The sequence below is a fragment of the Cetorhinus maximus genome, chromosome 28 (genome assembly GCF_964194155.1).
Source record: "Cetorhinus maximus chromosome 28, sCetMax3.hap1.1, whole genome shotgun sequence".
Lineage (NCBI taxonomy): Eukaryota > Metazoa > Chordata > Chondrichthyes > Lamniformes > Cetorhinidae > Cetorhinus > Cetorhinus maximus.
The window spans coordinates 14,714,079-14,729,867 of NC_135906.1; the positions used below are offsets into that span (position 1 = coordinate 14,714,079).

The 15,789-nt window shown below is 47.5% G+C and overlaps 1 protein-coding gene across 1 annotated transcript; it reads right to left on the reverse strand.

The window, feature by feature from the left end:
- Positions 1-9,554: 9,554 nt before the first annotated feature.
- LOC144668819 (regulator of G-protein signaling 4-like) lies at positions 9,555-15,434 on the reverse strand. The gene is made up of 5 exons (XM_078531194.1): positions 15,256-15,434; positions 14,095-14,184; positions 13,224-13,288; positions 11,962-12,128; positions 9,555-10,735 (listed from the first exon to the last, which is right to left on the reverse strand). Exons 1-5 carry the CDS (start codon positions 15,297-15,299, stop codon positions 10,568-10,570), a joined length of 534 nt encoding a protein of 177 aa, XP_078387320.1. The 5' UTR covers positions 15,300-15,434; the 3' UTR covers positions 9,555-10,567.
- Between the last annotated feature and the right edge of the window lie 355 nt (positions 15,435-15,789).

Sequence of the window (15,789 nt, forward strand, 5' to 3'; positions counted from 1 at the left end):
AGGGATAACCGCGGGCAACAGGATCTAAGCGAATACTGTAATAAGCAACCGGTCACTGGGCATCCCCATGGGACTGGGTAAGCACCCCCTGTGAAAAACCGCAATGTTCATGAACATAAAGGTGAAAAGGTTTAGTGTAATGTGGAAGACCCAGGGTGGGAGCAGAAATAAGGGCTGTCCTGAGGGCCGTAAAAGTGGCTTGGGCATCCGAGTCCCAAGTGAGGTCCTCAGGGGCTGAAGGGAGGGCAAGATCCTGTAGGGGCTTAGTGAGTTCCGCATAATCCACTGCCTACAATACCCCGACATGCCGAGACAATGAATGAGGTCCTTTTTAGCTCAGGGAAGGGGAAGGGAGATTATAGCTCTCAACACAGCGCTTAGACAGGAGCCGAGCAGGGCCATCAGGAACATGACCCAAATATTCAACATGGGATTGGCAAAATTGTAACTGTTCACGAGAGGCCTTATGGCCTTTACGGGCTAAGGCTTTCAGGAGGATGAGGGAGTCACCGAGACAAGTCTGTTCGGATGGAGAGCGGAGAAGCAAGTCATCGACATACTGAAGGAGGGTTGAACCTCCCGGACAGGAGACATCGGCGAGGTCTGCCTGGAGGGCGCGGGAGAAAGTAGTCAGACTTTCGGTATACCCCTGGGGTAATCGGGTCCACGTATACTGAGCACCATAAGGAATTGAGAGTCGGGGTGTATGGGTATGGAGAAAAAGGCTCTACAGAGGTCAACAACCGTATAATAAGTAGAGTTAGGGGGAACACAGGTGAGTATGGTAGCTGGGTTGGCTACTACTGGATAGGTCGGAATTACACAGGCAAGTCCTGGACAAACCGCCCGGTATTCTTGCCTGGCTTCTGTACAGGGAGTATAGGAGTGTTACAGGGGCTAACAGTAGGAACAATGACACTGGAGCTTAGAAGGTCTCGAAGGACGGGTTTTATGCCTTCCATTGCCTCAGGGTTAAGGGGGTATTGAGCTTTCCGAGGGAGAGGTTTAGAGGGATCCAAACACACCCGAAAAGGCTCTGCTGACAACACCCGACCAACATCATTAGGACCCTCAGCCCATAAAGTATCGGGGATAGTCAGCAGGGCCCTCGGGAAATCAGTGGTCACACTGTCTAAAGCGCGGTGCTGAAAATAGGAGGGGTATTCAAGGGGCAGGGAGAGAACAAATTGAATGGCCTGATCATAGACATTCAGGCAGCCATCCATCAATGGCACAGATGACTGGGAATCTGCGCACTGAAGGTGATACACCATAGGACCAAGGTCCCTGGCCTGATACCCAATGGAAATGCAAAGGGTGACATGAGGCTCAACGTTCTCCCTGAGTCGAAATAATGTTTGGGCAGCTAGAGGAGGGGATACAAAAGCTGCAACGCCTTCAGGTCGAACGCAAAGGGAGGATATAGAGAGAACATAACCCTGACCCAGATGGCCTGTTACCTCTCGAGCATACTGGTGATCCGGGCAGGCAGACTAGTGCGCTGTACAGTGAGGATCCCAAAGCCAGTGCTGCAGGGGTGGGTGGACAGCCATTACAGTGGAAACACGGTGGTCAGCAAGGAATCGGAGCAGCAAAGTCTTAAGTTTATCAGATAAATCACAATGTCCGAAATTCCACCACCATATGTGAGAATGAGGAGAAACATCTCCCTGTAGAAGGCCAATGACTGTGGAGTAAGTGGATGGTCGGGAAGTTGAAGAGCAATAGAATTATTAGAACAGACCAAAGTACATCCAAGTTCGCAGAGGAGATCACGACCCAGAATATTAACCGGAACGTCGGCTCCGAGGAGAAATCGATGGGACCCTTTCCGCCCGTTCAGGTCAAAGGGGCACTTCTTCAGAAATTGGCAGTGGAAGCGGCTGTCCCGAGACTCCGACAACGGAAATGCAATCCCTCCAGGGAACAGCATCAGGAACTTGGACGGGGCGAAGGGTTGAATAAGTCGCCCCGGTATCGATAAGGGAAATGCAAAAGGCAGCTATTAACAGTCAAAGGGACGGTGGGTTCCTCAATGGGAATGAGAGGTGAAAGGGGCGTGGAGACCCTATCATGCCACCGGTGCCATTATGCCCTTCTTAGGGGGTTTCTGGCATCGGTTCAATTGGCGCTCGCAATGCTGGAGGGAACTAATAATTCCTTGAAGATTGTCCTTACCTTCCCACCCAATGCAAGTAAGGGTAAAGGCTTTCTTAAGGTCAGGCTGCAGTCCCTGTACAAGAGCATTTTATAAGAGCCGGAATAGAATCCTGAGGATTAACACCAGAACATTTTAAAAACACTTTGCGGAATCGTTCAACACAATCACAAACATCCTCGTCGGGTTTTCACACTGTATTATGGATTTTACGCCAATCAATTACATCAGGAAAAGCCTTTCGCACGGCTGTACAAATGTCCAAAGTTGTGTCTCCTGATCCACAGTAAGAGGGTCAGGGCCAGGCAGTGGCCACTCACAAGTGTCCTGAATTGGTCGCCAGCTCTGAGCATCCAAACAAGTATCAAGAACCATATCCATATCATCACAAGTAGGGTTATAGGGCATTTACGGAGAATCTCGAGTTTCTGTACAAACTTCTCAACCCCCTCTCTAGGGCCTGGGGTGGATTCAACAATTGCTCGTAACCTGGAGGGTGTCCATGGACGATAAACTTGCATTTGACCTCCCGCGGCATTAGGTAATGCTCTCATTGGCATTTGTGTCGTGGCGCCGGAGGGTGAAGGGTCTGAATTCCGTCTCCGTCGGGAGTGGGATTGGGTTTGTACACCGGTAGTACTATCAGGTCCTGGCGTGTCCACAGTGGGTGGCGGGGCTGGTGGAGCAGTAGCCACTGGGAGTGGAAGCTGCTCAGGATTATGATAAGGAGGAGGTGACTGGTACACAGGCCAGTCCTCTTCACTGTGCTCATCATCGGATGGCAGGGGTACTGGGGTCTGCGCGGTTTGCTGCGCGACCAGGATCCTGGATTTCTCTTTATAATTAACTTGCTTGTGCTTTTTCTCGCTTTCCTGACTTCTTTTCCTCAACTCATCAGCCCGTTTCTGCGTTTCGTCCTTCCACTGGACATACGCAGGTCAACCCACATTCTTCTTACCTGACTTCTCTGTTTCCTTTAATACCAATGCCAAGCGCTCAATCCTATTCCGATTAAATGTTCCGTCTGGCAGGAAACTCTCTCTCTTACCTTGGGTCCATTTTACCCAATCAGAAACATATTGGACACTTTCAGACCCACAATGGACATACATGTAAGCATTTGGGGTTCCCTTCAAAGGGGGAACCTAGGGTTTCTTTGATGCCATATTTCCCTTTTTTCTTACTTACTAATACACAGACGCTAAAAAAAAACCACAAAAAATTACTTACTTTTCACCTCCAGGGGACTCAAACCCCTGGGAATGCTACTACTACTTACATCATATTACTAGCCAAATTAATCTCCCAAATATTTAAATAGATGACTTACCCTGAGGGTCAGCCACAGGCAGGCGAAGGCAGATCGCAGGTCAACGAACCCCAGAAGCCCAAGTGGGGCTGCCGTGGACTGAGGAGTCCTTGAACTGCGAGGTCCTAACGCTGGTGCTCCGTGACTCAACACCAGGGGTTAGTCATCTCGGTGGAACCTCCAGAAACTGTTGGAGATTAATCACACTGAGGCATCATTTCGTCGTAGAAATCCCATTTATTACTTGTGCACAAGGGAGAACAATACAACAAGAACTATTGTACCGTCTCCAAGCAGAATGCACAAAGCTTAAAAGCATTTTACAACCAAACAGTAAATTTTGTACATCTCAATCTGCTTATTTGCATAAGTTTACTGACCAATCCATGTTCCAGTGAATTTCCATTCCTACACCACGGGTGCAGTTGTTTATAATTTGACTATCACAACTTTGATTACATTCGGCCCAAGAGAGAGACACATGGAATGTCTCAAAGCCCGTCCTGCTATCGTGGTCAGACAAGATGCTATTGTTCTTCAAGGTTGCAGTGTTTTTCTCTTAGGCTCAAGCATTTAATTCAATTGCTCCATTAACCCTTTGAATACTGAGTGGACTCCCCCTATAGTTGTCTTTAGGCCACCACAGAACATTGCAGCAGGCCAAGGACGGACATGTGGGCATGAGAGCAGGGTGGGGTGTTGAAATGGCAAGCGACAGGGAGATCTGGGCATGAGGACAGGCCGAAGTGGGTGATGGAGGAGTGGACCAGGGTGTCACGGAGGGAACGATCCCTGCGGAATGCCGCCAGGCGGGGTGAAGGAAAGATGTGTTTGGTGGTGGCATCATACTGGAGTTGGCGGAAATGGCGGAGGATGATCATTTGAATGCGGAGGCTGGTGGGGTGATAAGTGAGGACAAGGGGGACCCTATCATGTTTCTGGCAGGGAGAGGAAGGTGTGAGGGCGGACGCGCGGGAGATGGGCTGGACACGGTTGAGAGCCCTGTCAACCACCGTGGGTGGAAAACCTCGGTTAAGGAAGAAGGAAGACATGTCAGAGGAACTGTTTTTGAAAGTAGCATCATCAGAACAGATGCAACAGAGGTGAAGGAACTGAGAGAATGGGATGGAGTCATTACAGGAAGCGGGGTGTGAGGAGCTGTAGTCGAGGTAGCTAGTGGAAGTCGGTAGACTTGTAATGAATATTGGTGTACAGTCTATCACCAGAAATTGAGACAGAGAGGTCAAGGAAGGGAAGGGAAGTGTCAGAGATGGACCATGTGAAAATGATGGAGGGGTAGAAATTGGAAGCAAAATTAATAAATTTGTCCAGGTCCAGACGAGAGCATGAACCTCTGGGACACCCTGGTCCACTCCTTCATCACCCCCTACACCTCTATCCCCTCCCACGACACCTTCCCATGCAACCGCAGAAGGTGCAACACCTGCCCCTTTACTTCCCCCCTCCTCACCGTCCAAGGGCCCAAACACTCCTTTCAAGTGAAGCAGTATTTCACTTGCACTTCCCTCAATTTAGTCTACTGCATTTGCTGCTCCCAATGCGGTTTCCTCTACATTGGAGAGACCAAACGCAGACTGGGTGACCGCTTTGCGGAACACCTTCGGTCTGCCTACAAGCATGACCCAAAACCTCCCTGTCGCTTGCCATTTCAACACACCACCCTGCTCTCATGCCCACATGTCCGTCCTTGGCCTGCTGCAATGTTCCAGTGAAGCTCAACGCAAACTGGAGGAACAGCACCTCATCTTCCGACTAGGCACTTTACAGCCTTCCGGACTGAATATTGAGTTCAACAATTTTAGATCATGAACTCTCTCCTCCATCCCCACCCCCTTTCCGATTCCCCTTTTTTCCAATAATTTATATAGATTCTTCTTTTCCCACCTATTTCCATTATTTTTAAATGTATTCCCAACCATTGTTTTATCTCTACCTTTTAGCCTATTTCGATCCCTTCCCCCCACCCCACCCCCACTAGGACTATCTGTACCTTGCTCGTCCTGCTTTCTACCCTTAATGTCACCTATTAGCACATTCCTTAGATAATATCACCACCTTCAACACCTCTTTGTCCCTTTGTCTATGACATCTTTTGGCTATCTCCACCTATCACTGGCCCTCTATCCAGCTCTACCTGTCCCACCCCACCTTAAACCAGCTTATATTTCACCTCTTTTCTATTTTTCCTTAGTTCTGATGAAGAGTCATATGGACTTGAAACGTTAACTGTGTTCCTCTCCGCAGATGCTGCCAGACCTGCTGAGTTTTTCCAGGTATTTTTGTCTTTGTCATTGGCTGTAGGACCCGATTGTGGTTTTATAAACATACTGCTGGTCTTTCCCAGTGGAAATGGACATGGTGGGAGAAGGCCGTAACTTATCCAAGCCATTCTCCTGAATCCTGTGAAAGAAAGTGACTACTCTGGTTCCGACTCGGGAAAGATGGAATGAACTTGCTGTTAGTTTTAAAAAAAACCGCGAGTTCTCAAATTGCTACACAGACAATGGAATACTCTTGTACAGAAACACAAAAGGGATATTTTAACACAGCACGATCTCAGAAACAACAGTGAGGCCCATATGACTTGTTGGTTATGGGGAAATTGTTGGCTAGGACACTAGGAAGAACTCCCCTGCTCCCTTTCGAATTAGTGACCGTGGGACCTTATACGTCTGCCTGGGTGGGCAGATAACATCTGAAAGATGCTGTCGCGTGTCAGTTGTGGTTCCGTGGATAACACATCCGCACCTGAGCCACAAGGTTCTGGGTACGTGTCCAACTCCAGAACCTGTACTTAAACATCAAGGCTGACATGCCACAGTGCAGGAGTGCTGCAGTGTTGGAGGTGCAGCCTTTCAGATGAGACATTAAACTGAGGCCTTGTCTGCTGTCTCACGTGGATATAAAAGATCCCAGGGCACTGTTTCGAAGAAGAGCAGGGGGGGTACTCCCTGGTGTCCTGGCCAATATTGATCCCTCCCTTGACCAACATCATAAAAACAGATTATCTGGTCATTATTGGTGTTTGTGAGATCTGGTTGTGTGCCAGTCGGCTGCTACATTTCTCACAATACAACAGTGACTACACTTCAAAAAGTGATTGGCTGTAAAGTTGTGCAGCGGTTGTGAAAAGTTCTATATAAATGCAAGTCTTCCTTTCTTTGAAACATCACAGGAGTAGGTTTCATTTGAAAATTACCTATCCATAAATCGTTATTTGATTTGCAAATTACGTTGATCATCTCATTATCAAAGAGAAAGTCAAATATTTTATTCAGGGTAAGAGATGCTAATTTAAAGTAAATGCAGTAACCCTTACAAGCAATGCGTAAATGTCTTGTGCTCATATAACATATGATCAAATCTCCAGGAATAAGTCAGAACAAAACCTAGTCAATAGCTCTTTTAAATAGTAGGCAAAAAAATGTCCCACCAATCCATTAACTGTGGGCTAGCTTATATTGCTGATCATAACTTTGTAAGGCTGAACTGGCACTTAAAGCACAAAAAGCTGCAGTACTGCTAATGGCTCACTGGCGTTGCTGGTTAGCTACTTATCCTGATGCACCATGCATCAATCAGCCAGTACAGTGGGGCACAGGAACAAAGAGCTTATGCCTGGGTGTTGGGTGGGAATCAGATCAGAATTCCTGGCGGGATGGGCACTGCCACTCACAGGTGAGGAACAGGGCAGGGTGGGGGAAGAGTGTCCCTCAACGTGGGGGCAACATCTTTCAGGGTGGTGGGCGGGGGGTTCAAATATTAAAACTTAAACGTGCACCTTTAATCGTCACCAACCACCTATCTAAGCAGCACAGGAAATACAGAAAAATACATTTTAATCTTTAACATGTTAACGCAATGTACGATTTCTTATACAAGATGGAAGTGATTTGGTTTAAGGAGCTGACAGATGTTCTGGTTGACTGGTTAGCAGTGTGAGGGCATATCCTCTAACAAAGATCAGATATTCCTGATGTTTCCCCACACCGAAGGCAGGTTAAAATAGAACCAACTGCCTGCTCGAGAATAGGGAACCTCACCCACATCTTATCACTGACCATTCATGATAAGGTGCTGGTGAGATGCAATTGTGACATCAAGGACTTTTGAGAGTAGCTCACACAATGATGGCTGTGGCTCAGTTGGTCACCCTCTTGCCTCTGAGTTACAAGATTCTCAGTTCAAGTCTCACTTGATGGCTTGAGAATAAAAGTCAAGGCTGACACTTCAGTGCAGGACTGAAGGAGTGCTGCACTGTCAGAGGTGCTGTTTTTCCAATGGGACGTTCTGCCTGCTCAGGTGCGTGTAAAAGATCTCATGGCACTATTTCAAAGAAGAGCAGGGGAATTATCCCTCGCCATCAATCAACATCACAAAATAAGTATATTATTTAGTCACATTTTTAATATTCTTTCATGGGATATGGCAAGTCCAGCATTTGTTGCCTATCCCTAATTGCCCTTGAGCTGAGAAGCCTTGCTAGGCCATTTCAGAGGGCAGTTAAGAGTCAACCACATTGCTGTGGGTCTGGAGTCACATGTAGGCCAGACCGGGTAAGGACGGCAGATTTCCTTCCCTAAAGGGACATTAGTGAACAAAATGGGTTTTTACAACAATCAATGATAGCTTCACAGTGGGATTTGAACCCCTATTCCCCATAACATTAGCCAGGGCCTCTGGATTACTAGGCCAGTAATGTTACCACTGCATCACCATCTCCCCTCATTACTGTTTGAGGAAGGGAATCTGTTATCCTTACCTGGACTGGCCTACATGTGACTCTGGACTGGATTCTTAACTGCCCTCTGAATGGCTCAGCTCAAGGGCAAGTGGGGATGGGCAACAAATGCTGGCCTTGCCAGTGACCCCCACATCTTCTCACGAAAGAATTAAAAAAAAAACCAAGATCAGTGGGAAAGAGAATTACAGAAAACTTCTGCACAAGTATCTGTTCTCAGACTGATTCTGAGCAGCAATTTAAAGGTAATAAGGTATTAGTGAGTCACCAATACCTTTACAGATAACTCCTTTGCAACAATTCAGATGTACAGACAAGACAGGTGACACAGTGGTAGCATCCTCATCTCTGGGCCAGGTACTCGAGGTTCAAGTCCCGTTTGATGGCCATGGAAGGTGCGTTCATAATGTGGCAAAAGCTGGCTGACTATCATCTTATAAGTCTTCCAATATGCCTGATGGCAGGCAGTAAGAGTGTCCTAGTCAGCCAGAACCTGCAGAAGGCAAGGTACTTTGCTAAGTGTAATTGTGGACCAATCCAATGAATGTCCATGGTTGAACACTCTGAGGGCATGGTGCCTGAAGGAAGAGACATGAAAGGAAGCTGCATTGATAGAGAACCATTCACATTCTTAGGATGCCACTAAGCCCTACACAGCTTTTGAACTGTGGTCATTGTTAATGTAGGAAATGAGAGCAGTCAATCTGCGCACAGCAAGCTCCCACAAACAGCAGAGTCAGTTTTTGTGATGTTGGTTGAGGGATAAATGTTGACCCAGGACTCCAGGGAGAACTCCCCTGCTCTTCAAAATAGTGCACTCAGATCTTTTACATACAACCAAGAGGGTTTAACATCTCACCTGAAAGATGGCACCTCCAACAGTGCCCCAACAACCCCCACCCCGACCACCTTAGCACTGCACTAGACTGTCAACCCATCATATGCTTAAGATTCTGGAGTGGGGATTGAGATCATAACCTATTACTGAGCCAAAACTGACACTATAAACACAACCTAATGGATAGAATGATGGGGGAAGCTAACAGGATGCACTTTGATGCTTTAACAGAAGATTCTATTGTCTATGTTACATTTAAAATAGTGGGACTGTAGTCCCAATATCACATATTGTTATAAGGGCTGAACAAAACTTGAGGTCGAGAGAGAGAGAGAGAGAGAGAAAGAGAGACAATGACCTGATTGGCACCTTTAGAGTGAGAAGGCTAATCCAGGGGACCCCAAACTGTGGGCCACGACCCCTGGTGGGGTCACGGGATGAGAGTTTGAGGTCACGAGCTCTGAGCCAACAATGGCAACTGTGGAGCTTGAACTGAGATTTTAAATGTTTGTTTATTTTTGTGTTGGTGGGATTTGTTAATTGCCTGTTCTCTGAGGCCCGATTGCACAATCACAGCCTGTAAAAAGGTGGGACTCTGCTTTTTTCAGGGCAAACCCAGCAGTTTTAACCCACTCCCCGCTCAACAACTTACTCTCCGCCCTCACCCCGCTCAACAGCTAACCTCCCCACAATCAACAGCTCTCAAGAGCTCTCTGATTCTCCCCCCCACCAGCCCGACCTCAATGTTCACTCTGGGGAACACCTCGCAGGGCACATCCAAGCCGTGGCCTTTGAGCTGCAAGGCACTCAGTCCAAGCTGCCAGGGCTCACCCCCTTGGCCAGCTCCAGTGTCACTGACAGTTGGCACCCAGACTCTAGCACCCCTGGGGTCCACAAGGGAACAGCCCACACCTTAACACGAAGTCTTAAGCATTAAAATGTGGTCACACCAGAGTAAAATTTGGGAAGGATTGGTTTAACCTCTCAACGTTGACTATGAAACAACCTTGAGGAGCTGAATGGCCAACTCCTCTTCCTGTGAGTCTGGACAATGGAAGTACCTCTGCCATGGATCTGACCTTTATGTTGTTTAGAGAAACGTAACTGTCTCCAGCCCAAGGAACAGGCTGGATGGCAGCAAATATAAGATGCTCCCCACCCAAGGCCCATGGGTGTTTGATAGCTATTAACCCCCACCACCCCCACCCCGCCACCAGATTATTACCCTATCTGCCCTGAAGGCTGTGACTGTTGCTGGGCTATATCTGCAGGACATGTCTCATTATCACAGTTGGAATCTTCACTGCTCACTAAAATTCGATAAAAATGAGTTTGAACAAGATGGCTTTCTCAGTCAGTTGACCAGCTGAAGGCAAAAGCCTGAGGAATAAAAGTTCCGGACCCTAGGTTTCCAGAGGTTGGCTTGATGATTTACTAAGCAACGTTCTCCAGACCTCTCTGTGATTCCTCTTCCTTTCTCAGGCATACGTCTTTCTCCCTCTAAGCCTGCTTGAACAAGCCGAGATAGAACTGAGACTTCAGGAAGCGAGGGAAGGAGTCTTTCTCCATGATGCCATAGATCCTCTTCTGGGCCGGGTCGAAGCAGGAGAGGCTCAGGTTCGTCATGTTCTTGTGGACACTCTCTCTGCTGTGCGAGTCGAGATTCACCTGAAAAGAACCAACAAGGAGACAATCAGTGTTCTGCTCACCAGCTCCTCCCTTCACGGCCCTCCCATGGAGACAGTCGACTCCATGTGTTTTCAGGGCCTGAGGCCAGAATTTGCAGGCCCCACTGAGTTGGGAACGGAGGTGGATGGGGCCTAAAAATTATGACGCTGGCCTGTTCCGCAGCCCTGCTCCGGGCAGTGGCCATTTTGGCCAGAGCGGGTTCAGGGTCTGGGAAGGCTGCCTGCCCCCAGGGAGGCAGGGAGTTAGGCTCATGAAGAGCCTTGTGAAGGTAGGCATTTTCCAGCTGGTTTCCAGTTTCTCTATGCGACGGGTTGCAGTGCAACTGCTTAGAGGCAGACATCTAGTGGCAGGCCAGGGGCGCCAGCCCTGCAGGTAGGCCCAGAGGCCCTCCCTGCCTGCCTGGGTAGGGTTGCAGGCAAAGGCCGCCCTATAGTGGGCTCACCCCCTCCTCCCCTGCTCCTGTCCAGCTGGCAGGCCTCTGATTGGCCCTCCATATTTGAGTCATCCTTTAATTGGACAGGGAACCTGTCTCCATGTCAATTAAGGGGACAACCCAGTCAAAATTTCGACAAATGACTGTTTCCCCTCAGAGGTGTGTTCAGGACCCGGAAACTGTTCCAGTTCCTGTTCCCCATCCCCAAAACGAAAATTCAACCCTAACAATATAATTAACATAATTAACGGTACTTGCTGTTGTAATGTGGGAAATTTGCACACAGCAAGCTCCCACAAATACGGCGGATAAATGACCAGATAAGCTGTTTCAACAGTGTTGGCTGAGGGGTAAATATTGGCCAAGACACAAAGGAGAACTCCCCTGTTCTTGTCTATCCTGAGACGAGCCTCAGTGTAACGTTTCATCCGATAAATGGCGTTCCCAACAGTGCAGGAACAGACATCGGGAACGGAAAAGCCATGGAAGGATTTCAACGTGAGGATGAGACTCCCCCCACCCCAGTGAGGTACAGACCTTCCCGTCCTCCCATTCTCCTCTGACCCCACCCCCACCTTTCAGCCCCCTCCGAATCCTCAGTCACCACCTGACTCTCCCTCAGCTTCTCACCACCCCCAATACCCCCCCCAACCCTCCAGACTTACCCCCCAGCCCATCCCCCTTGACCCCCGACTCACTTTCAGCCAATGGCAGAGCGACAAAAAAAAACTGAAGCCTGGAGAACGCACGGTAATGAGAGAGGAAGACCTACCTCTTTTGGGGCCTGGACCTTGATGAACTCATCGTAAATCTTCTGGGCCTTGAGTGTGAGCTTGGAGCCGGTCTTTGTGTTCTTGTATTCCTCACAGGCGAGCCAGAAGTCGATGTTCTCCTCGCTGAACTCGGAGCGGAGGAAGGCACAGAATGCAGCCACACCGCCTGGAAGCAGACGGAGAGAACTGGTCACAGCTAAAAACAAAATACTGCAGACGCTGGAAATCTGACATAAAAACAGGAAGTGCTGGGAAAGCTCAGCAGTTCTGGGCAGCCTCTGTGGAGAGAGAAACAGAGTTAACGTTTCGCGCCCGTATGGCTCTTCTTCAGAGAGAATTGGCCTTTGCGCCAATGTGAATGACTCTTCCATTCCCAGTCTCATGACCATTGGGGAGGTGGTGGTACAGTGGTATTATCAGTTGGTCAGTATGCCAGAGACCCTGGGTAACTCTCTGGGGGGCCTGGGTTCAAATCCCACCACAGCAAATGGTGAAATTTGAATCCAATTAAAACATCTGGAATTAAAATCAATTGTTACAAAAACTCATCTGGTTCACTAGTCCCCTTTAGGGGGGGAAATCTGCTGTCCTTACCTGGTCTGGCCTACATGTGACTTCAGATTCACAGCAATGTGGTTGACTCTGAAATGGCCTAGCAAGCCTCTCAGTTCTCAAGGGCAATAAATTGCTGGCCCAGCCAGTGACACCCACATCCCATGAATGAATTAAAAAAAAATCACAGAGCACATGCCAGAGCTGCAATGTTACCACTGTATGCACACATACAGTCCCTCATTGCAACCTATACAACCCCAGACATTGCACATGCTGTCTGTGCATTTAATTTTGGTCCCTCTACAATCTCCCATTATCCATTATAGTTCAACAATGCTTCAGGAATTTGCATGAATTTAAAAGATTAATCTTCAGGACACTGTTGATATTAACCCAACAGAAATATCATAGGGTCCTTAAAAATTGTGTTTCAATATAAATGTATTTGTATACAGTTGTTTACCGGTTATGAAAATATTATGCTTGGGTATGTTAAGGACCCTACGGCCAATGACAAACCCTTAACCAATGTTACCAAAAGGTGGACTGACTGGTTATTCATCTCACTACCATTTTTTGGATCCCCCTGTGCGCGGAATGGCTGCTTGTGCCCGCCCTGCAGTGCAGTTCACCGTGTGGTAGGATGTTTCTCAGAGATGTTACCAGCCGCTATACATAAACAAACCTTTCTTCCTTTCACACTTACGTTTGTGTTCCAGCAGGGTGTCCAGCGATTCTCCCCATTTACGAACTTCGTCTGCGTGGCTTTTCCTGCAAAAATCAAACGGGATTGTTTTATCCAAATTATCGACAATCGAAACAACAATATCGCGCCTCTAATGAGGACGAGACCTGCACAGAGGCAGATTCAGACAATAATAGACACCGAGGCAAACGAACAGGTGGCCAAAAGCTGATAGATGCTGTACATATTAGAGGGTGGGGTTATCTGTTGTATTGGGGGGTGTGGTTACAGATATTTAAGAGTGTTTACTGATGTTTGGGTGTGTGGTAAAAATGTTTAGGGGTGTGGTTACAGCTGTTTGGAAGGTGTGGTTACAGTTATTTGGGGGTGTGGCTAGTTATTTTAGGATGCGGCTAGTTATAGAGTGTGTGACTCGTTATTTGAGGGTGTGGCTAGTTATTTGGGAGTGTGACTCATTATTTGAGGATGTGGCTGTTATTTGCGGGTGTGACTAGTTATTTGAGGATGCGGTTAGTTATTTGAGGATGTGACTCATTATTTGAGGGTGTGACTAGTTATTTGGGGGTGTGACTAGTTATTTGAGGGTGTGACTCATTATTCGAGGGTGTGACTAGTTATTTGCAGGTATGGTTAGTAATTTGGGGGGTGTGACCACAGTTTAGAGTGTGATTAATGAAGGGGCATGGTTGAAGTTGACTGGGAATTGGTTGAATTGTTGTTGCCTCAGTGAATTAGGGTCTGTTGGGGTTTAAGAGGAGACTTAGTAAACCAACTATACATCGTGACTCCAGCTACACACCACCTCGCACATTACTCACACCGTGTTCTAGTCACACATTCCCACTTGGCGTCCTCCCGTTACTGGACTTACCCTGGGATCCTGGTTTTCCTCTCGCTCCTGGATACACTGGACTCTGATTTCAGCAGCAGGATGCTCAGTCGAGTGCCAACCTCTTTTGCTCTGGAAAATTAAAAGAATGAATGTTAGTCTAAGCCAGCGGCCAGTTCAGCTCCCTTTGTCCCATCTACACATCATGGAGATCTCAAAACAAAAACAGAAATACCTGGAAAAACTCAGCGGGTCTGGCAGCATCGGCGGAGAAGAAAAGAGTTGACGTTTCAAGTCCTCATGACCCTTCAGCAGAACTTATTTTACCAGCAGATCTCATTTTACCATTACAATCACAGAAGACACTTTACTTAGAAAGGCACTAAGATCAATCCTGGCTCAATCTAGTTTTAGGGCTGATTAGCTGATCTCAGCTAGGGTGGTATTAGGTGAGGAGCGGTGGTATTGGAAGGAGGAGGGTAAAAGATTGGAATTTAAGAGTTTATAATAAGTATTTTAAGTACTCAGAGCAAGTCGCTTGGTAGTACAGAACTTGAATCTTGCTGAAAATAAAGACATGTTGTCAAGGCTTTTCATCTTGCACTCATCAGGACAAACACAAGAATACCAAATTTCAAACAATCACAACAATTTATACTCCAATGGGGTAGTTCAAACCTTGTACCTTTTTTGAATTACCCAGGAGCCTGAGGAGTCTATAGTTGTTCGTTGCTTTCTCCAAGGCAATACCTCGGCCATTTAGAGTTGACCTGCAAACCAACCAGCGCCCTTTTTCTCCTGTAGTATAAATTGTTGTGGTCATTTTGAAATTTGGCATTCTTGCGTTTGTCCTGATGAGTGCAAGATGAAAAGCTTCGGCAACATGTCTCTCGTTCCAGCAATATTCCAGTACTAACAGTAAGTATTTATCTGGCATTTCCGTAGAAACATTTACACAACAAAAAGAGACCATTCAGCCTATCTTGTCATCACGCCCACTTTTCACCTGTTCCGGCCGCAGGGCACAACCAGTGAGCCCATTAACCCTGCACAAGGACCCATGGTAACATGTAACTCTGCTACTGAGACAAGGTGTGTTGGGCTGACATATTTTTCAAGAACAGTCAACTGCGCACAGTTCAGGCTCAATATTACAGAAAGGATATAGAGGCACCGGACTAAGGTGCAGAAGTGAAAAGATACCTTTCCAAACATGAAGCTGGCAGTGTAGCAAACCCTTTGCACATCTCCAATCTGTTACTCGATCAAATCCCAAAGCCTTGCGTTAGGTTCTTGTTCTTGTTGCTGCTGCTCCCTCTCAATCCCTCTCCCTTTGGCTGGCCCCCTCTTATTCTCCTCTCAGCAACTTCCTGCACAGTTTAAATAAACGTCCTCAAAGTCGTGGGGGAACTGAGCTAGCACAGTCCAATCAGCAGCTCCCAGATATTGTAGCTTGCTCTGTTCTTGACATTCTCAGGACTCTGCCTGGGATCTACATCGCCTTTCAGTCAATTCCAATCTCATGCGTACTTGTGTCGTCACTTCCCTGTTCTGGTTTTTGCCTTAACGTTACTAATTATTTACAGCTACAGATAGGCTTCGTGCCTGAAGCACATTTAACTGTTTCAGCCCCGCTCGAAGCTGGAATGAGCTCCGAGCTGGAACGGGAGCGGGAATTTGATTAACAAGCTGCCACATCTCAGCCTCAGGGACACTCCGAATAGCATCAAAAACAGC

Bases quoted from the DNA above. Each gene is read 5' to 3' on its own strand.
- LOC144668819 (XM_078531194.1), bottom strand. From the start codon at position 15,299: ATGTGCAAAGGGTTTGCTACACTGCCAGCTTCATGTTTGGAAAG. The intron at 12,129-13,223 runs GTAAGTGTGAAA...GTCTGCTTCCAG, and splicing joins CACCCTGCTGGAACACAAAC to GCGGTGTGGCTGCATTCTGT. The intron at 10,736-11,961 runs GTAGGTCTTCCT...GGTTCTTTTCAG, and splicing joins AGGTCCAGGCCCCAAAAGAG to GTGAATCTCGACTCGCACAG.